This window comes from Ambystoma mexicanum, chromosome 4p, assembly GCF_040938575.1.
Source record: "Ambystoma mexicanum isolate Mex_15411 chromosome 4p, UKY_AmexF1_1, whole genome shotgun sequence".
NCBI classification, from domain to species: Eukaryota; Metazoa; Chordata; class Amphibia; order Caudata; family Ambystomatidae; genus Ambystoma; species Ambystoma mexicanum.
Window position 1 is genome coordinate 298819559 of NC_090927.1, and position 22627 is coordinate 298842185.

The 22627-nt window shown below is 45.5% G+C and overlaps 1 protein-coding gene across 1 annotated transcript in view; it reads left to right on the top strand.

The window, feature by feature from the left end:
* The window catches only part of MRPL19 (mitochondrial ribosomal protein L19), a 170601-nt gene that overhangs the window by 82314 nt on the left and 65660 nt on the right, over positions 1-22627 (top strand). Inside the window, exon 3 of the mRNA XM_069605848.1 lies at positions 473-591. Within this exon, the coding sequence (XP_069461949.1) occupies positions 473-591 (119 nt within the window). The remainder of the gene's footprint in view (positions 1-472; positions 592-22627) is intronic.

Genomic DNA, 22627 nt, shown 5'->3' on the forward strand with positions numbered 1-22627 from the left:
TTATCGTCTTTCATGGGTCTGGAGTGACTGTGCGTGATTAGTTAGTCCAACAATCAATTGGTGCAAAACACACGAAGCGGAACGAATTTCGTACATGCTAATTCTTTACAAAATAAGTGTTTATAAAGTCTGCTGTCCTGAAGGTTGCTATTTGTATGGTGTTAGTATGGTTACCATGCATTGTCGCACATTGCTTAGTGTATAAATCCTGTCTGTGTGTGATTCTGCCCCATTTTTACGGTCTGTATTGTGTTGCAGGGTACTCCTACAAACGCTCTACACATCTGTATTGGTCATGCTTCTTTTATAGGCGACCCTTCTTAAACACACCCGATCGATTTTCCTAAAATGCATATTTTCACATATCATGGATGAGAAACCATCAGATGTGGCAATCGTCCCATTTTCTGCTGCTCTGTAATGTTTATGCTTATCAGTTTTGTGTTCAGCACCAGGTTTGTTTTTTCCACAGGTACCTAAGCCCAGAGTTCATTCCACCTAGATCGAGGAAAGACCCGTTCAAATACTATGCTGAACGGAAGGACATGATTGAAAGGAGGAAAGCAATTACCATTCCAGAGTTCTATGCAGGTCTGTATAAGTTATGTTTATCTGGTGATTTCATTAAGGTAATGGTTACATTGTGCCCTTATATTTCAAGAAAAATTAAGACAAAATGGAAACAGGCTAAAGAAAATATTCCATTCTTTTTGCTTTCGTTCTCTTTTTCTGATTTCATACGGGTTTTTTTTGTTGCTCTTTTATCCCCACTCTCCATCATTTGCCTTTTCTGCTAGCTCTGTGGATTCTCCAAGAAAAATACACATATTGTGCTCCTCTTTAAATTATCTAAAGTGTGTGATCGTGTGGGACGATTCGGGTTCCCTCTAGTAACATCTACCTGCTACCTCACATTTTGGTGTGTAGGGAAGTAAAAACCACTTTCTAGAAGTCCCAGATCACATTGACAGACCAGGTCTTAGGCTGCTTTCTGGGTCTACCTGTTCCACCTGCTTTCATTCTGTGACCTGTGATGTCTGACCTTGTGCTTGGTTATTGGTTTTGTGCAGGGTACTTATTTGCAAGCTAATGTTTTGCTCTTCCTATCAAGTAGTCTGTAGCATTTCATTTTTCTTCGTGTCTGTATCTGCACTTAGCACTTCAGTTTATATAGTTGTGCAGTTTCTCTGAGTAGCAGAATCAGTTAGGGCTTATCTAGGTTTTGTTAGTTTTTTTTGTGAGGTTTGCTTCTCAGCCCTTGATACATAGAGATCTTCCTCTACTAGGGGACTCATGTAATTTTAGTGTGTTTGTCGTGCCTTAAATTAGAAAGATTTAAGGTTGCTTTAACTTGGATCTATACTGGTTTACAGAAAAACTGCTAGGTTATGTTGTGCACATGTTACTTTTGGTGTATCTCTGAAAATAAGAAGGCTCTCTGGCCTGCAGAGGAAGGTGTTTGTGTCGCAGGTTATGAGTAGCGGGGATAGTTGGTAAGAGTAGCCTCTGCACAATTCGATTTAGAAACTGGGTAGGGCCATGCAATTGGGTATGCGGTTTGCTGCGCACTGAGCCACTAGAGAGGACCTTCTGACCCCTACATTATGGTAGTCTTTTTCAGATCACAGGTGTGGCAGGAGAATAGGGTGGTGCTATATCCTTTTGTATCTGGTAGGTCAGATCTAAAGCAAGTTCATGTTTACGAATCTCAGACGACTGGGTTGAAGAATCCCAGTATAGCGTTTTGGTACATGTCCAGGAAGGGCTTTGTGGCTGCTTAAATGATTGCTTTCTTTATCAGTAGTCATTGTATTCTGGCTTGTCCCACTGATACCTTGGTGAGGTTCAAATCCTGCGAGATAATTGCGTTCAAATTCCAGCAACAAATGAAAGATGACAAAACCATTCAAACTGTATAGAATTTGATTTCCAGACAAAATGAACAATAATGCAATCAAGATGAGTGCCAAGATTCTTTGGTCTGTGGTTGGCACTTTAAAAATGATCCCCCTCTTGTAACATGATTTATTGCAAAGTAGGATTTTAAGCTCGGGATCCTAGAATAAAATACTATGCAGTTACCCATTAAAATCGTTTTCCTGAACTGCCCAATTGTAGTATTGATTATGATGCTTTCATTCATTCCAAGGTATTCGTCGCTTAGCACCCTGCTCCCAAAACTAATGGTCTCAGATTAAACATGATTTATTTTGGGAAAACAAGCACATAATAGTAGCTCATCATGAAAGGCGCCCTTTAGCTGAACGCTCTTGGTTTGTGCTGCGAAGACATTGGACCCAGTGGATTGGAACTGCTTAACCAGCGCATGTCACAAAATTGGACTTGGCCCTCAATTTAAATATTTGGAAGCCAATGTTTGCCCCTAAACTAGGATGAAAAGGAATACTCCTTTCCACTCCAATAGCCATTTCTAAGTGCATTAGGCAAGGCTACGTACCTTCGTACTCCTTTAGTGTTCGCCCTTTCCATGCAGCATATGGCCCAAAGAATTAGACTGCTATACAAGGCTTAATTCAACATAAGCTAGCACTTTCTGCTGATCGTATTCTCTTTTTACTTGGAGTGCCCCAGGCTTCCATCCCACGCATTTTATAGAAGTACTTCATTTTAAATTGGCAGGGGTTTATCAAATGCAATGTGACAAATCTACTTTTCTAAATTGTACAGCATCTCCCAAAACATTGGAATCTCTTGTGCAGCAATACAATTTTGTGTGGGCAAAATCTCATCTGAAAAGCCTAGGTTTATATTTACTAACGTGCTGCCTGCTCTGTACAAAAGTATCCCCCTGCTGCATTCCATGCTTGCAAGTAATCTAACTAATTGGAAGGCCTTGACATTATCATGGCTGGGTCTCATGTCGGCCATAAAAATGAACATGCGTTATCTGTTTTTCAGGCCCTCCCAGTTAAGTTTTACATGTCTTGTTCTCTTGTTACAGTGCAAGATTTTCATTTTATTTGGGGCAATGGAACGCCAAACGTTTCTTTGAAGACTCACATGACCAATCATTTAATGGATGCTTGGTAGTAGCAAAACTTATTTAATGGCAGTCCAGCTTAGCTTCAGCTTTGATTAACCTGACCAAGACACTTGTTAGAAATGGCGATCTCGAGCGAGCCTACTGCCCAATGCCCTTGAAATCCCATTTGTGTTATATTAAAGCACATATAAGGTTAGTGGTTCCTCAATCAATTTTAATATATCGGAATTATGCCTAATGCAAATTACAAACGACAGAACCTCTCTCTTCCCATTCTGGGATAATACAGTCCATACACCAGGATTACACAGTAAAGCCTTTCATCAATGGGTGACGGCAGGCCGCCTGTTTGTAGGGCAGCTGTATATGGATGGGAAGCTTAAATCTGACCAAATGCATCGTAAAATATTTTCTGACAGTAGGGCAGGACTTTAGATATATGCAGCTATGTCATTGGGTTTCCCACCTGAACACTATCCCTTACAGTAAAAGGGAATATACAGGTTTGGTTCATTTATTGCATGTAGGGTATCTCAACTACACAAACGCCTGGAACTGCATTAAAGGCACGCATGTACTGTGGTATTGGTTTAAAGGATTTTACATTTTGCTTTGAACTCAAGCAAAAGAAAGTGCGTATGAAATGTTGTTTTCTGTACCTTACTCCTGTCTGGCTAAATAAGATATTCTCCTCCCTTTTTCTAGATATGTCTTTTTTTCACTAGATGTACCTTATTCCATGAGTAGTGGTCTTGCTGTATGCTATGGCCGTTTTTGCACGAAGTCTTATACCGCATTAAAGCATTAACTAATCTGGATTTCGCCCTTGATCCTAAAGTAGTTCTCCTTGGCGCTGTGGAGGATTTCCATTGTAATGAATTATTGGTTCCTCAATCAAAGCTTCTAACACCATGTTATTGTCTGCTCCCTTATACCACTACCCATTGCATTATGGTGGACCAAGCTATGGGATTCATTACTTTATTCATAATGTAATTGCCATAGATCTGTATGTATTGGGTCTATTGTGATTTCTGTGTTTTGACTCAAGCTGTGCACCTGTGGGTACTGGGGAGGGAAGGCATAGCCCACCAGCAAACCTTAAGGCTTTGCTTTCTTGGTAAACTGATATTCTGTCATATGGTTGCTTCAAGGGATATCATTTTGATGTGTGAATCTTTAATCAAATCTTTATTGCACAATTAAATTTGTTGCTGGGGACACATTAAAAATAATTCTTTCAAGTGTCAGTGGAAGTGTTTAGCGGGAAAAGGCTGAGACAAAGATGGGCTGGTAGGGGGACCTAGGTAATATGTCTGGACTGTAAGGACCACTGGGCAAAATGCCCTTCATAACTAGTTTGTGCAAACAAAGGTCGCTTTAAGGTTTTGGTGATTGCAAGCTTGTCAAAAACTGCATCGGGCTAGGTCGCACTGTACCTGAATGAGCCCAGCCAGTCTCCTGTTAGGAGGTTGCAAATAAAATACTCCAGGTTAGAGCAGTTACCAGCTGAGGTCAAAGCAAAGGCATGGTCTTTGCATCAACAGGATGGTTGCTCCAAGTCAATTCTTCAGTGCATCTAGAAAGTACTTTCAGCAGTCGCTGCTCCTGTGACTGCCTTGGCTTAACTCCACAAGATCCTGTTTTCTGGTGTGTATGGTTCTGCAGTGATTATTAAATACACTATGGGGCAAATAAACAAAATCATTGCTCCTTTTGTGTGTATGTGGGGCACAAAGAACTGGATTGTATTTTAGTTAAACAAGGGGAAATACTTTCTGGAGTTGTGAGCATTATTTACAAACCTTTCATATGTAGGCATATATATAAGCATTATAGTAACATGAGGCAGTTTTGCATTTAAAATTGTATTGTACAAGTGAATAATTACGCAATCCTTCCAGCACTCGGCTCGCTACTAGCACAGAGAACTGTTAGGAGTATGAGAGATGGTTTTACCGGTTTTAATATCACATTGAGAAAGAGGTATTGAAAAGGCAGTTGAATTGATGAGGCATTTGAGTGAGAAGTGGTGAGCATACTATTTCCTTTAAGGATCTGCTATGGTTTTTGAGTTGGTTGATTCATTGGGAGTAGAGATATAGGCTAGAAAATGATGGTGTTTTCATTAATAATCTTTCTCATATTGAGTGTGTTGTGTAGTCGCAATAATAGTTGCAATGCTTTTCGATTACTATTTTCTGTTAATAAAAAGAAATGGACTCTGCAAGAGAGTGTGAGAGCATTCATTGAGTGTTCTTTATTCATTCCTGTACATTTGTGCATGTGTATTAAGTGTGGGGCATCTATATCAATAGTCTAATAATGTTTGATAATATATTGTGCATGTTTTGATGAGGAAGTGTCGGTAGGAGGTTTAACAGTAGACCCCCTATACATTATGCCATTAGTAAAGCAGTCCTGTGTGTATGAGTGAGGGCTGCTAACCCACTGCAGGGGTTTGTGGACTACTCTCTTTTGCTGCATAGTGACAGGTATATGCTTTTTCTCTGCCGCTGCCTCTATTCCTACCACAGACCCTACTGGGGGTCTAGTGCACTCCCTTGTGGGTGCAGGAAAGGTTCTGGTCCTAGAGGTGATAAAAATGTGTACAAAAAGACAACTTATTGGGGTGCATGACTTCACAAAAGTGTATTTGCGCTGACGCACGTCGATTCAAAGCTTTTAAGCAATTAACCTGCAGAATGTGAGTAGAGGGTGCCACAGAGGTAGGTGCCTCCTTGGTCCAGATCTGCGGAATCTCTGCGTGCATTTCCCTGCACTTGATCACCCTTGTTAGAAACCAGGTTCAGGGAAATGTGTAATGCTTCCAGGGGTCTTTGTAGACCCTTGGCTGCAGGTTCTTGCTTGGCATGAGCTTTTCTGTTTATCTAATTTCAGTTCCACATCTGTTAGGGAAATGGGAATATAAAAACAAATAACTAAATTGCTGGGATCGGTCTATTAATGCCGTCAGGAGATGTTTCCACAGCCTTGTGATGAGGAATTGACACCACCTATCCTAATGGTAAGACACAGTTCCAACCACAAATTAGACCAAATCTCTTTATGGGCCTCTTTGACAGAGCAGTCGGACTTCACTCAAGGGAGGGGAGACTACATATGTATACTGCAAAAGATGCACACTTTATTCTAGAATCACACCTAGAACAAATATCCATTTAAATAAGTATTATAGGTAGTGCACAACCCAAGTAAAACATAAATCATGGATGATGGTAGGCATGCAGCCAATATAGGAACAGTAAGAATAGCCCTCACAACCTCTAGTGTACAGTAAAATAGGTTGCCATGCATATTTACTGATCCATCGAGAACTGTACAACCAAATCATTGCTTAAAAAAAGCTTTTGACAAAAACATATTACATTTGACTATTTCAGCACAGCCTAACTCTTCCCAGAGGCTTTTAACTATTTCACATGGAACAGTACATGCTAATTATAACTATTGTGTCCAATCTTGTTGTGGCTAGACAACTTGTTATAAATTATTATGGATGATGGATGAACGAGCTAAGACAGTTCGCCACAGATCAGACGACTTCAGTAATGGCAACAGCGAGAGACCACTAATGTGCGTTGAATACAATGTACACGGTTGCACATAAGGCAAGAGACAAATGTAGCCACTTACTGTAGAAAAATATGCCTTGAATGAATAACGCACGTGGGTTTAGCAACTCCACAGTAAGAGGCTACAAATGTTTGTTGAGCAGAAAGCACCCGTTTACACATAATACAGGAGCTGCTTTCAAAAGACAAGCATAGACACATGCTGTAGATAATATAGGTTCTGTTTAATAAAAACGAATGTGTGGCCAGCGAAGAAAAAACGCATAATCTGCTGCTGGGCTGTAGTGAGAGGCAGAACAGGAAATATCAAGCTTTCTCTTGCCAGCACAGAAACCCAACCACAAGTGGCATATCCCTGTCTTAAAACGGCTAAATTCAAGAGATGCTTTTTCGCACCAGTCAGATCAGATAAGGAGCCAAGGACAGGAAGCCCGATACCAGAATACACATGTACAGTTAAAGTGTCCAAAAGCAAGTGTCGCTCTTAAACCTCTTCGGAAAGCCTTTACTATAATGGGGTGTAAAGTGGTCTAGGAGCAAATGACACGCCTAGTTCTTTCCCCGAGCAGAAGCCCATTCACTCTAAGGGAAACGACCAAGAGTCATAGACATCACCGGTCTCTTGATTTTGCACATAGTGAAGGCGAGCGTCCCCAGATAGCACGACCCTCCCCGCAATGAGAGGCAGTAATGGACTCTCCCAGGATTGGGAATAAGGCTAAGACCAAGTGCGGGTGAGCTTAATGGGAGTTTATATTAGTCAAAATAGGGCATGCAAAGGACTCTGCAAACTCCGAGAGCGCTCCGTCAGACACTAGCAAAGACCGGCGTATATATTTACAAAATGCGTCATAAGAACCTACACACTATAGGGGGCACATGTTCGTGGGGATTGGGTGGCGACGACTAACTATAGGTGCAGCTGTGATGTGGTGCGCCGTGGTTGGTGGACGTCACTGGTTGCCAACGTGGGCCGGGCAGGTCAGCTGGGCTCATCCAGGCGGTGCTGTTGTGCCAGGCGTGGCCAGTGTCATTGATGAACGTCTTCCTTGGCTTTCTGCCCTAAGGCCACGCACACCGCATTCATTCAATACCGCAATATTATCCTTCCCTGTAAATCCTACAATAGGTTATTCTACAGGTTAATGCAACACAGGAGGAATGCACCTAGAGTGGGGTCCTTTGGTGATACATCAATACATGGTTACCATCATCCTGTTGGCCGGGAATCATAGGTCACGAGGTTGGGTCTCAGGGCAAGGGGTGAGCTGCCCAAGTTTCGTGTCTCGTTAGAAGTCATTATGAATGGGTTCCTACAGTGTTGCTATAATATTGGGTGTCCTACTTTTACAAGGGCCATTAACCAGGGGTGTGCTGGTGGGTCGTGGAGCCTAAGAAAGGGCACCTTTTGGCCTGCGTTTATGGCCGGGGTTTACTGCTGGGTTGTAAATAATTCAGTATGTGCTAAAATATGAATGTATACATATTTTTCTGTTTGCCACTGATATAGGCGATCTTTATGTACTTATCCTTGTAAGCGTACTAATGACTTCACAGAGCTACAAATCTTTGTTCTATGTCAAACTGCCTTGAGGGGGGTATGTTATGAACTATTATGGATGATGAATGAAGGAGCTAAGACAGTTAGCCACAGATCAGACGACTTCAATGTTGGCAACAGTGAGAGACCACTAATGTGCGTTGAATACAATGTACACGGTTGCACATAAGGCAAGGGCTAGTGGCAAGAGACAAATGTAGACACCTATTGTAGTCATCTGATCTGTGGCCAACTGTTTTAGCTCGTTCGTCCATCACCCATAATAATTCATAACACACTATATACTACTTTACTACATTATTGCATTTGTATCAGTGAAGTCTTGACTTTTTTGCTTAGAAATGGTCTACTTCAAATGATATAAAGTGTTTAATAGATTGTTTGAAAAGAATTGTATGCATTTTTTGTAGTCATTGGTACTTCCTAGTATATATATGTGTGTGTGTGTGTGTGTGTGTGTGTGTGTGTGCGTGTGTGCATATATATATATATAAGTTTTTTTTTATCCACTTCAGTCTGCCCTCCGTACGATCACTGCAAGGTTACACTCATGCTTGCCTCTAAATTATCTCTGATGCTCACCACTCCAAACTCTTTCCAATACTTATCTGTTTGGACCTTTCTGCTGCTTTCAACATGGCTGATCACTCCCCGCTCTCCTCCTTACTCTCCAGGACCTTTGGGGTTCATAAATATGCTTCACCTGGACCTACCTCAAAGTTGCTTCTTTAAAATCTCCTCGATCTTGCTAACCTCTGACCTCTACCTCTCCATTCTCAGCATCTACCAAGGATCAGTCATTGAGCATCTGCTCGTCGGTGTCTATACATCTGCCCTAAGAAGACTAATATTGTCATTTCCCTTTCACTATCATCTCTTTGTTGGCACTCGAATGTTCTCCTTTCCCTGCCTCCTTCACCTCATCCATCTCAGAATGGATTACCAACTGTCTCACTTCAGTCCATCACTGGTTGGCTCTTTGGTCTTTGAATAGTTCAGCATGAGGCAAGCAAAGTCTTCTTTCTCCTGGCTCCCAATTCCATCCCTTTTCGCCAGTCTCCCATCCCCTTCCTGCCTGGTCTTCTTGCTCATTCGCCCAAACCCCACAACCTTGGGGACCTCTATGATAGCGATTCCTGACTGCAATGATTCATCACTATTACAGTCTCTGCTGCTCATATTAAACTTCTCAACATTCTGAAAATTCTTCACACCACGGTACAAAAACCCTAATTTCCATCCTCTTGCTCTGCAATCTCAACTACTGCTCATGCCTATTGTTGGTCTTTCTCTAGACCAGTCCCCAATGTCCCTACCCAAACTATCTACAACCTACCTGGATCCTCCCCGACGTCTACCTACCAAGACTATGCTTGGTGGTCCTCCATGCGCAACCGCTCCCTTCTCCTAGTTTACAACACTATCGGGGGTCTTCTCCTCAGCACTAGTGTGGCTACTCACCTTCTCGTTTCCTCTGCTTATCTGAGCTCAGCTTCACGCGCCCATGCCCCAGCCTTTCTTTCACTTCCGCTTTTTCTTCCTACTTGCCCCAATTCTATTTGAGGCAAAGACATCTAAAAACTAAACGCAAGACCTTCAAAGTAATCCTACCTTTAACAGGCAGTCAATTAAGTGATTGACACAGTGTGGTAACTGTCATTTTCGATTTGTTGCTACATTTTTAGGACTAGGTATTGCCATACTGGCTGGACCCTGTGGTGTTGGCTGAATAACTGCTTTGATTTTTGGTGGCTGGGTGTCCTTTCTGGTTCTGTGGTGGGAGCACTGGGTGGGAGCACTGGTTAACCCCCAGTTAGATTATGGTAATGGCATGTTGGCAGGTATTCCATGATAAACATCTGCACCGGCTTCAGAGGGCACAAAATGAAGAAGTTAGAATGATTTTTAAAGTTGCCAGATAGTCCCCAGTTCCAGCATTTTACTGTTCCCTTCATTGCTTGGTGGTGGGCAACAGAATTGACTTTTAAGATTCTGTGCCGGATTTAAAAATGTCTGAATAACCTGGCCCTCTCCTATCTGGTTGACAAATTGATGCCATACCAACCTTCTTGAGCATTCCAATTAGCCAACAAACGTTTCCTGGTGGTCCCGCCTTCCCACTGTATTTGTGGGATGTATTAACCCACTTATGCTCTGCCCTGCGGCATCCCTGTGTCCTGGTGGTGCCAGAAATATCAAAATGGCCACAAAACCCTTGTGCGCGCCAAAACCTATGAAAATGGTGCTCTACAAAGCACAAACAGATGGCTGTCAAATCTACAATGCATGTTGTCGGGTGGAACGGAGATCTCACTCCTGAAACGTGTCACTGGGCTGCCCAACAAGTAAAAATGGAGCACAAAGTGAAAAGCAGTGCTTGCTGAAAGAAATCCAAAATCTTGCATTTAAATCCTTTTTCTTGGTTGCTGAAACTGCAGAATGCCGGTACAAAACACCCACAAACATCCAATATTCTTGCTGGGTGTCACAATTTGCTGAGTTCCAGAAATCATTGTGAAATTGCAATATCCTGAAAAGCTGAAGTTGTCATAAAAACACCCACAGCCAAAATGCCTGCCTGTGGGATCTGTCAAAATCTGGGCGCAGTACCCTCAGCTGCCTGAATGACTGTTTTCAAAAGCCTGCATTAACACTGTAAACTTCTACAACTGAAATCTAAGTGACCCGTTATTGAGAGTAACCTAGGTTGTAACTATTTAAATCTCATGGTTTAGAATCTGAAAAAAGTGTTGTAGCTGCTTGTTTGGAAATTAGAAAGTTTATTTTAAACCAAGAAAAAAATTGCAACAAATTGACATTTTAATTTAAGCCTGACTCAAAGCCAAACCAGTAAAACAACTTCCCCCAACAAAGGCCAGGCCTCTCTCTCCACCAGGAAATCACACCCATGTGATGAGTTAAGGGGTGGGAGGAGAATTTGGGCTGCTGGGGGCTGCTGTGGGAAGGGGACAATGGCCTTCCTCCAGCTCAAAGAGATGCTAATTAGTAAGGATCGTAAATGGCCTCTGCCTGAAGGAACTGGGAGGAAATTGCTCCTGAGCTGCAAGAAGAGGAAGGAGGCGGGGATAGACAACCATTTGTTGATTCACAATGACAAAAAGCACGTTTTTAAAAAGACGGATAATTTACTGTGTAAGATTGTTTGTTATGTTACTTTGCATTTATATAGCGCCTTATGTACCATTGGTATGGTCTGAAGGCGCTGGTAGGTTGAACACCCTTGGGAACCGGAGTTCGAGTCAGTAGAGAGTGAAAGGTGCGTGTGAGCACCGGATATGTGCGCAGCTGATGTGGCATTCGTGTAATGGCTGCTTCTTAGCGGTAGGTGTGGTGGTTGAGAGATCAGGAGTATGTGTTCGTTCTGGCAGGATTTATCCACTCCGAATGTGGCTGCGTTAGGCCTGAGGAGAATGCCTGGCTGGGGGGGGTGTAACCAGCAGTGTTTACTTAGAGTGATGGGGAGTATGCAGCAGATGTTAGTATGAGAACAGTTATACCGAATGGTGTCATAGTATCTCTGTGTTCTAGTTGAATGGTGGTGTAAAGAAGAGAGTAAGCGTGGTGATGTGATATGATGGGTTACATGCTCTTTCAAACGTTCCATGCACTTCAAAACATTCCATGTAAGTCACGCAATTCTATGCACTCCAGTCCGCTCCACACATTCCAATCTGTTCCATCCACATCCACATACGCTGCCCGTTCCATCCACATACACTGCCCCTTCCATCCACATCATGTCACCCGTTTCATCCATTCAGTCTGCTATATGCATTTAGCGGCACTACGTACTCATCCGCTCTACGCAATCCGCTCTATGCATTCTTTCGCTCTAGACACATCCGTTCTACGCACTCGTCCGCTCTGGGCACTCGTCCGCTCTGGGCACTCGTCCGCTCTGGGCACTCGTCCGCTCTGGGCACTCGTCCGCTCTGGGCACTCGTCCGCTCTGGGCACTCGTCCGCTCTGGGCACTCGTCCGCTCCACGCACTCGTCCGCTCCACGCACTCGTCCGCTCCACGCACTCGTCCGCTCCCCGCACTCGTCCGCTCCCCGCACTCCACTCCCCGCACTCATCCTCTCTATGCACTCGTTCTTTCCACGCGTTCATCTGCTATATGCATTCATCAGCTCTACAAAGTCGTTCGCTCATACGCACTCATCCGCTCTATACACTCATTCGGTCTGCACATTCATCTGCTCCAGCGTTCTACACATTCTTCCGCACTTCCGTATTCATCCGTTCTACACCCTCATCTGCTCTACATACTCCTGCGTTCTACACACTTCTCTGTACTTACGCTCTCGTCCGCTCTACCCTCTCCGCTCTACCCACTCGTCCGCTCTACATACTCCTCCGTTCTATACACTCATCTGCTCAACACATTCATCCGCTCAGCACATTTCATCCATTCTAACGATATCATCTACTCCATTCACTTCGCTCATTCATCATGCATTTCATATTTAAATCACGTTCCTGTTTTTGTATGATTTATTCTTATTATTCACTTCACTGCTTTGATCTACTTTACTCGTTCTATTCTGTTTGTCCTTTTATTTTATATTAGCGGTTATTAGATGTTAATTTCTCGCATCTAGTAGTTTATTGGATTGGTGACATTTGAGATGCTGTTATTCTGTTTCGGTTAGTTTGCGTACGGGTTGGTTTTAGGTGAAGAGCCAGGTTTTCAGTAGTTTGCGGAAAGACATTAGATCTTCAGTTAGGCGGATGTGGGGTGGGAGTGCGTTCCACAGCGTGGGGGCCAAGGCTGAGAATGATGATCCGCCTAACCTGACTGAGTTTGTTTTAGGTATGACTAGGAGGCTGGCTGAGCTTGATCTTAGAGTGCGTGGAGGGTGGTAGGGTTTTAGCTTGTCTTGAAGATATTGAGGTCCAGTTTTATGCAATGCTCGATGGGAGATGCATAAGGTTTTGAAAGTCACCCTTCGGGCCACTGGAAGCCTGTGCCGAGTCTTAAGGGTTGGGAAGATGTGGTCTCTTGGGCTGAGTGCAAGTAGCAGTTTGGCTGCAGCGTTTTGTGCCCTTTGAAGTTTATTCAGTTGGTAAGCATGGACTCCGAGGTAGAGGGGGTTTGCGTATTCCAGTCTTGATATAACAATTGATTGGACCGCGGAGAATCTGTTTGGGAAAGGCGAGATATGGAAAGATGCGCCAAAGGGTTTTAAGGTGGTAGTGGCAGGACTTTGAGACGTTGTTGACTTGGCGCGAGAGTGTTAGGTCAGAGCCGAGGATGCATTCAAGGTTTTTCACTGAGTTAGAGGGGGTCGGTGAGTTGCCCATGGCGGATGGCCAGGGTAAGTCGGTATGGAAGAAGTTTGGAGTTGCCACATACCATGATTTCAGTTTTGGAGGGGTTTAACAAGAGGTGGCTTCAAGTCATCCAGAGCTCTACGTCAAGGCGGCGAGGTCAGGTCAACAGTTGGGTTTTGAGTTCAGGAGTTTTAGAATTAGTTGTGTATCAACAGTGTAGTTGTAACACAGGATGTTGTGTGAACGAATTATTGGTGGGAGGGTGATCAAGTAAAGATTGAACAGGAGGGCAGATAGGGATGCTCCTTGTGGGACTCCCGTGTCGACTGGTCGGGCTTGGAAGGAATAGGTGGAGAGTATCGTTATTTGGTACCTATCTTTGAGGAATGAAGTTATCCATTTAAGAGCGGTTCCACGAATTCCTGGGGAGTGGAGGCGGTCAAGGAGGATTGAGTGATTGTGTCGAAGGCGGCGGATAGGTCAAGAAGGATTAATGCGGCGCTTCCCGCGGAGTTTGCCGTCATTTTAAGGTCATCCCAGATTGAGGTCAGGGTGGTTTAATTTCCGTGACGGGCTCTGAACCCCGATTGTGCGGGGTCTAGGAGATTGTTGGCTTCGACAAAGGCATTTAGTTGGGAGTAGGTGGTTCGGTCAATGAGTTTGGCAAGGAACCTGGTGTTTGAGATGGGGCGGTAGTTTTTGGGCTCGAGAGGGTCAAGGGAAGATTTTTTTATTAGAGGTTTGACATGAACCATTTTGAATGCGTCCGGAAAGATACCCGAGGAAAGGGAGTCATTTATGGTGGATCTTGCGTGTTCTCCTGCGCAGGTGGAAGCGAAAATTTCTTTGAGGGTTGTGGCTGGGCATGGGTCTAGTGGAGAGCCGGATGGTTTGCAGGCAGATAGAAGTTTGAGAAATTGGTCTGGTTATATTGGACTAAAGGATTCGAACGTTGGTTGCGTAGTGGTCGCAGGGGGTGGGTTGGCCGGTATGGGGGGAGGGTTGCCTGGTGGATTTAAGAGAGCCAGTTTGATGGTTAGAGCATTTGTTCTTTCGAGAGCCGTGGCGTAAAAGTGGAGAGAGAGAGTCGCACAGTGATTGAGGGGGTCGGGACAGTCGTAGTGCATGCTGGTTTGGTGAATTCGAGGATGATTTTGTGAAGTTCTTTGCTGGGGTTTTTGCAGTTTGGGATTCAGGAGTTGTAGTGGGCTTTTTTTGCTTTCCGGATTTCGGCCTTGTACTGATGAAGGTGTCAGGCCAAGGTGGCTCTGCTCTCCTGGGTTTTGTCTTTCTGCCATTTGCGTTCTAGGTATTTATATAGTTGTTTAGTGGCCTTCAACTCAGGTGTGAACCATCTAGGGAACAGGCTATGGCGGGCTGATGGTTTGCAAGAGGGTGTGACCCGCATTAGTGAGTTGTTGAGCCATGAGTCAAAGGCGTTGGGGGTTAGTTGTTTGAGTTGGCAGGTAGGTGGTGGAGACTGGAGGAGTGCGTCGGCTAGGTCAGGAACGATTATTAGTTTTTTCCAGCATTTGCGTAGCTTCGGAGGTTCAGATTCAAGTACGGGAAGGGGGTCGGGTGAGCGAATGGTGAAAGAAACAATGAAGGGATCGGATCAGATGATGGGGTTGGGGGGCATTAGATGTATCCGGTTGTGGGAGCTAAAGATGGCATCAAGAGTGTGTCCTTTATAGTGAGTCGGGCCGTTTATGTGGGGTTGGAGGTTTATTACGTCTAGACCGTCAACCAGAGAGTGTCATAGGGTTGGTGGGGATGTCGAGCCATATGTTGAAGTCTCCAAGGAGGGTGAGGTTGGGATGGTTTAGTTGAAGGGTGGCAATAGTCGCAGAGGTTGCTTGGGAATTGTCTATCGTAGCCAGGGGGTCTGTAGATTATTAGGAAGCTGTGTGAGAACGACGGGGAGAGGGATAGTTTCAAGGAGTGATTCGCAGGAAGGAATGGAAGGTTGGTTGTTGATGATTGAGGCGTGGAAGTGACACTTGAAAACGAATTCTATTCCCCCACCTCTAGAGGGATGGTTCAGTGGGATGAGGGAGTAGTCAGGGGGGAAGGCTTCATTGGCGATTGGGACGAAGTCGTCAGAGAACCAAGTTTCGGTGATGAAAACCAGATCTGGTTTGTCAGAGGCGAGGAGGTCAAAGATGCAGTGTCTGTTTTCTGCTACGGATCGGGCATTAAATGGGATTCAGTTCACTTCGGTAGGTGAGGTTGGTGTCGGAGCTGGAGCGGAAGGGGGTGGGGGGGAGAGTGGAAACTGGAGAGGAAGAGGGGTAGGGTGGTTGATGATCGATTGGGAAAAGTGGGCGAGCAGAAAAGTTGGCGGGTTTCGGGTGGGAATGGGTGGATGCGTGTGTTAGGATGATTGGGTTTGGCCCGGGGGAATTAAAGGTGGGGTGTGGGCAGTTAGGAGTTTCAGTTGCAGTTGGTGAGAAATCGAGGGAGAGGGGTTTCAGGAAGGGTGAACGGCGGGGAGAAGGTGGTGATTGGGGGGTAAGAGGTGGTGGGTCGAGATAGGGGAGGCGAACAGTGCTGAGATTGAGGGGGACCAGGTACGTTTCCTCTTTAGTGTCTTTGTTGCCATTGGTGTGGGAGAGAGGGTAGGGGGGGTCAGAGGGGGAGAGGGGGATGAAGCTTCTGTTCTTGCTAGGGCTAAGCGTGCAGTTTTTAGGGAGGGGAAAGAGTGTGGTCTGGGGGGAAGATGGTGGGGGTTTGTGGGAAAGGCGGGGGTGGCTGATTTCAGGGCGGGGTGTGCCCGTTACGATAGTGAGGGGAGCGGCATGATCAGCGTAGGCTGGTCAATGGTGGGGTTCGGGGGTGCAGTGGTCTTAGGGTGGTTGGCTCACCATCGTGCCCCTCTGGCTTGGTGTTTGGAAAGGGGAAGGGTAGGGGATGTGAAGGAGGGTGGGATGATTTCGGAAGGGGGGGGCGGGAGGCGAGGCGGTCCACGGTGGTCGTTTCCGGCAAACCCTGGTGGAGTGGGTGCACTCATGGTTAGTACGAGCTATTAGGTGTAGTTTCAGGTGCAACTTACACTTTATTGGACTTTAAAAGTTTGGCTATATCACTGGGTGAGATTAGCCTTGGTTTAAGGGTTCCACTGAGCAGGGTGTAATTATTCACTTATTGTAAGTTTTAGTGTATTACTTGTACTAGGCTGCAGATATTAGGCCGTTTTGAAGTGTAGCTAGACCTTAGGAACCTGATTTCCTTAGGACCTTAGGATATGTTGATTAGGCAATCTATTTAGTTGCAACTACAGCACAGTTACGCTGTTGGGTAGGGTTTCTTCTAGTAAGCTGGAATACAGGTAAGCTATTAAGGGGAAAGTGAATGTAGAAACGCCACAGATATGGTTTAGGTGGACTTTTTAAGTGCAGTTTAGCACGTTTGCACGCTTCTAGATTCAACTTTACATAGACTATTAGGTATACTTCTAAATTCAGCTGTACACAGAGATGATGTTAGGCTGTTGGGTACACTTCTAAATTCAACTGTACGCACAGATGATATTAGGCCTACTTCTAAGTTCAATTTTGTACAGAGGGGAATTACACTATTAGGCAGACTTCTAAATTCTACATTACACTGAGATGATATTAGGCAGACTTCTAAGTTAAACTTTGCACAGACGGGATATTTAGGCATGCTTCTAACTTCAAGTTTTCACGGTGCGGCTATTAGGTGCATTTCTAATTTCAACTTAGCACAGAGCGGAAATCGGGCACTGCTCCAAATACAACCCGGGTGGACAATTGGGCGCCCTTCTCATTTCAACCAGGGCACGCTTTTAGGCACATTTCTAATTTCAACCTTGAATAGGGAGACTATATGGGGCACAAGTCATTTCGACTAGGGAACACTATTAGGCACACTTCTTAATTCAACTTTGTACAGGGGGGATCTTTAGGCGCAGCTTAGATGCAAGTCTTGCACAGAGAGGCTATTTGGGCACACTTCTAAATTCAACTTTCACATAGAAGCTATTGGGCACACTTCTGAATTCAACTTTCACAAAGAGGCTATTGGGCACACTTCAAATTCAGCTTTCACAGAGAGGATGTTGGGCACACTTCTAAATTCCACTTTTACAGAGAGGCTATTGGGCGTGCTTCAAAATTTAACTTTTCACAGAGGATATTGGGCTCACTTCTAAATTCAATTTTCACATAGACGCTATCGGGCACACTTCTGAATTAAACTTTCACAGAGAGGCTATTGGGCGCACTTCAAAATTCAACTTTTCACAGAGAGGCTATTGGGCACACTTCAAAATTCTACTTTCACAGAGGATATTAGGGACACTTCTAGCTTCAACGGTTAGTTTCGTGTTTTATGAATGCAACTATATCACAGACATGTTTGTAAATGCACACTCCTAGATGTAATGCTACAACAATATGAAGATTTTACAATGGCTTAGTTTCTAGGTTGAGTGGTAGGGTAGTATGGTGGGAAGTAATTGCTTCTGACCCTGCCCTTGCCACACTTACTTATTGTTGGCTTCCTGCTTCTCCTGCGAATACCTGCAGATTCGACCTGGCGCCGTCTCTGTAGGAGCCGTCCTTTGCCTCGGGTCCTTAGCCGATAGGGGCTGCACGTGCAGTGGGCTGCCCAGGGAGAGGCAGTAATGGCCCGTGTAACACTGACAATGCACCAATCGGGGCTCGAGAGGGCGGGTCGGGATGCGGGAGGGGGTGTTTCAGGAAGTGGGGCTCGGCGTGGGTTGAGGGAGGGAAATCGGGGGCTGGGGGCAGCGGTTTGGTTTTTTTGGGAGCGGGGGCTCAAAAATTAGCAGATTAGAATGCCAGCTGAGGCACACTCACCCGGGGACAGCGATGATGCAAAGGAGGCCTCTGCTGTTGTGCCGAGGACCAGGGACTAAAGGTAGTCGTTCAGGGACCAACCAGCACTCGGGAGGGCGAGGCGGGAGGGGGTGTTTCAGGAAGCGGGGCTCGGCGTGGGTTGAGGGAGGGAAATCAGGGGCTGGGTGCAGCGGTTTGGGGTTTTTGGGAGCAGGGGCTCACAAATGTGCAGATTAGAATGCCAGCTGAGGCACACTCACCCGGGGACAGCGATGATGCAAAGGAGGCCTGTGAAATATTATGTAAACCGCAGAGATGTGAACCTAATTTTTGGCTGCACATTTTGAGAGGCGCCAGAACTCTGTTTTATGTTCTGGGAAGTAACAGTGGAAATTATGGTTTTATACCAAATGTATTTATGTCAAAAGCATGAAACTTCACATGCTTGGGCCCCTATACAATGCGCACATTTGTGGAAATTTGCTCCGAAATTGCACCCGGTGTTCTGGACAAAAAGGGCGAAATTCTGTCAAAAGCAAACCCAAGATCCTACAGCGACAGGGCTTGGAAGAGTATCTGCTCCACAAAATATGTAATCTATATATGTTATTGTTAGAAAGGTTGCACATTTGTAAATATGTATTGTACGAAAAGTAGATTTTATGTTCAAAAGCCAAGGGGAGGATTCTCTGACTCATAAAACCACATCATCATGGTGACACCCTGTTTTCTCCTCCAATCAAGGGAGAGAGGAGACTCTAGCCAATAACCTGCCTATGGGGCGTGCTTAGGATAAGCCAGCATACACACCCCCTTACCGTAAGCATAAATAGAGACAGCTGAGGACTTAGAAAGACGCACACAGATTCACCCACTAACCGATTGCTGGCGGAGCACCCTGTGAGAGAACTTGACATCTTGCTTGCTCCAGACTCCAGAAACTTGGCAAGCAGAAAAGCCCATTCTCTAGCTGAACCATTCTCAGCTAGGCCTAAAAATTCCAGAAACCTGAACACACCCCAGAAACCTATGGGGAACAAAATAAACAGCTGGGCTTTGATGTAACTGCTTTCCTGCTAAAAAAAAAAAATTACCAGAATCAAAACCCAATCCAGTTGTGCCATGCTGTGCCTTGCTGTGATCAGATAGCTGTGACCAGAGCCATTGCAGACCCAGTCCAGTCCGGTGTACCCAGCAGAATTCCTGAGCAGAATCCCTGATCTTGACGGACCAGAATTCCTGACGGTTCTGTTCAAACATATATAGTGAGTATCCATAGAATAGGACTTTGTCACTAGCATATGTACTATCCATAGTCTATCCCTATCTAAATCCATCCTATCTTGTCTTTAGAACCTGATAAAAATGCTAGGAACAGAATTTAAAAGTCTGCTTGTAGCTAACATCCACAGCTTTCCATAGAACCAAAAACGGCATTCAAAATCCATATAGTTTTCCTGCAATCACGATTACCGGGCACAGACAAGTTTCAGAAAATGTTCGTCTTGGCAAAATATTACACGTGTAAAACAGCTTTTGATTGCACCGACCTCAATTTTAAGTTTTCACATTGCTTATTAGTATCAAATCATTGTTAGCGTTTCTCTGCAACTATCTAAAGCGGCTCCCATAAGAATTTAAACCATTTCAGCAATTTAAACCAGATTTAGTGTTTTACCCAATCCATTCTCAGGTAACTTTAAAACCATTTTGACAGTTTGTCAATCAGTTATGTTTCTCTCTTGTTTTTGCTGGGGGGAAATTGGGATTGACATTTTGTTTGAATTCTGCATTCCCGAATGCCTGCTCGCTCTCCTCCTATCTCTTGAGGGGTGTGCATGGGGAAATAATAACCACATTGCTATTTGATTTTAACAGACACAAAAGTATTATTTCTGTGCTGAATCGTTCTTGCTCACTATTACTCCTTGTGATTAAAGAGATTGCTTAGTGTTAAATCACACCATTGGTGATCGTTGTATACCCATTAAACATAGTGTGATTATATTGTAACTACAAAAATAAATATTTTAACTTTGCAAACCAGCCTGATTCCTGGTTCAGTGTGACCGGGGGGGGGGAGAAGGGGGGTTCCAAGAGAGGGGCGTGATATAAGTGGTACATCGTTAAGAATAAAAGAACTTTCAGACACAAATAAATAAGGATTTCAGTTGTGCAATACACGCTAGGTGTTGACTTAGGTGAAGTGCCGGATTGAAATCAATTACAATTTCCAGGGGAGATGCTTTTCGCTGTTTATGGCCCAGACCGTGGAACAGTCTTTGCAGGGAGCTCAGACATAAGGAATCACTTTTTCAGTTTCGCAAATCTCTTAAAACATACCTTTTTAAATAAACATCTTGAGATTAGTGGTACAAGCTGCGCCCTATTCTGGAGTTCCTCCCCAACGATAAGAGGATGGAGGCAATCGCTCTTTTCCAGGAGGGGGAAGTAGCGTCTGATCATGCCGTTACAGTGGTGTTGGACATCGCCGACATGGGGTTCCGGCAGATGGGGAACAGTGTCTGCCTTCGTCGCCAAGGCTGGATGAAGGCTACGAATTTCCGCCAGGAGGTCCAAGCGAAGGTACTGGACTCCTTCGACGGAGATAACCTATTTGGGAAGGTTGTTAGTCCCTACAGGCCATCAAGGCAGATACAGAGGCGACCCGTTCCCTGGGCACCCTCCTGCAGCATTGCCCTTCTTTTTTTCGCTCCTCCAGAGGAAAGTATAGCAGGTCTCCCAAAGGTTTCTCCTCATCGTACCGTCAGCCTTCCCGATCCATGACTCAGGAAGCCTACAGAAGCCGTTCCTAGGTCTTAGGTAGCGGAGGACAGCATCACCATCGCCTGCAAGGCAGGACGCCGGTGCTGAAGCAAGCCTGAACCGACCAGGACGTCGAGTCCCCATCCGTGCATCCAGGTGGGAGGCCGGCTGATGATGTTGGTCAGCGAGTGGAGAAAGATCATCACTGACAGATGGATGCTGGACGCTCTCGCCCAAGGACATACCTTGGAGTTTCAGCGCAGGTGTCCGCGGATCTCTTCGATGGGCCGGCAGGAGCAGCACATCCCTCAGCTTTTGGAAGAGGTACTGGCCAGGCTGTAAAAAGGGGCAATAGAGGTAGTTCCCCAGAGACTCCGGAGTCGATTCCAGATACTTTCTGGTCAGAAAGAAGACAGGGGGCTGGATGTCCATTCTAGACCTACGACGTCTGAACAAATCTCAAGTCCCAAAAATTCAGGATAGTCGCGGTGCAACACGTGCTCGGCCAACTGGAAAAAGGAGACTTGACATTGCTGGACCTGGAGGACGCCTACTTCCACGTCCCCATTCACAGGAAGTACCAAAGGTTTCTACGCTTCTTAGTGCAGGGACAGCATTACCAGTTCAAGGCCCTACCTTTCGGCTTGAAGTCGAAACCCAGAGTGTTCACGAAGTGCCTGGCACCAGTGGCGGCCCATCTACGCCTACAGTGCATAAACGTATACCCATACCTGGACGACGGGCTGATTTGCGCCCGCTCGCAGGAGCTGGCCGAAGGAGACACAGACGACCGTGTGGCTACTAATGAATCTGGGATCCTCGGTCAACTTTCCAGAGTCCTTGGTGCCATTGCATTACGCACTGCTCCAAGGCGTCTGGCTCAATACAGTGTCTTTCCTGGTGTCTCCCTTGGAGGTGAGGATAGCAGCCATTCTGGGGAAGGTGCAGCAGCTGACGTTGACTAGGACGGCCACGGTGCGGCCCATCAAGTCATTGCTGGGCATGATGTTGTCCTGCATCTACCTCGTCCGGCTCTGCAGGTTGCAGATGCAGCTCCTCCAGGAATTCCTGGACGCCTGCTGGATACAGGTGTCCAGAAGCTTCTCAGAAAAGATTTCACTCAATGTCGAGTTCTGGCGGCGATAGTATGGTGGGGCGTTTGCTTCAACATTGACTAAGGCACGGTATTGCAGAACCCCCCCATACCAGGAGACGGTCACCACGGAAACCTCCCTAGAGGGATGGGGAGCGCACACCGGACGTCTTCACGCCAGAGGCCTGTGGTTGCCAGAGGAGAAGGATCTTCATATCAATGTCTTGGAGCTACGGGCAGTGTACTGGGCCCTCAAGTCATTCCCCTGTCCCTGAAGGGCAAGGTGGTGAGGATCTTCACGCACACCACCACCACCATGTTTTACAAGGGTGCACTCGATCCCCGGCTCAGGACTTGGAGCGATGGGCCTTCGGACGGAGGATGTTCCTTTTCCCTCTTCACCTGGCAGGAGTCGAGAACACCATTGCAGACTCCTTCAGCAGGGAACTGCGCTCCTGCCATGAGTGGGAGCTTCGTCCAGGATCAGG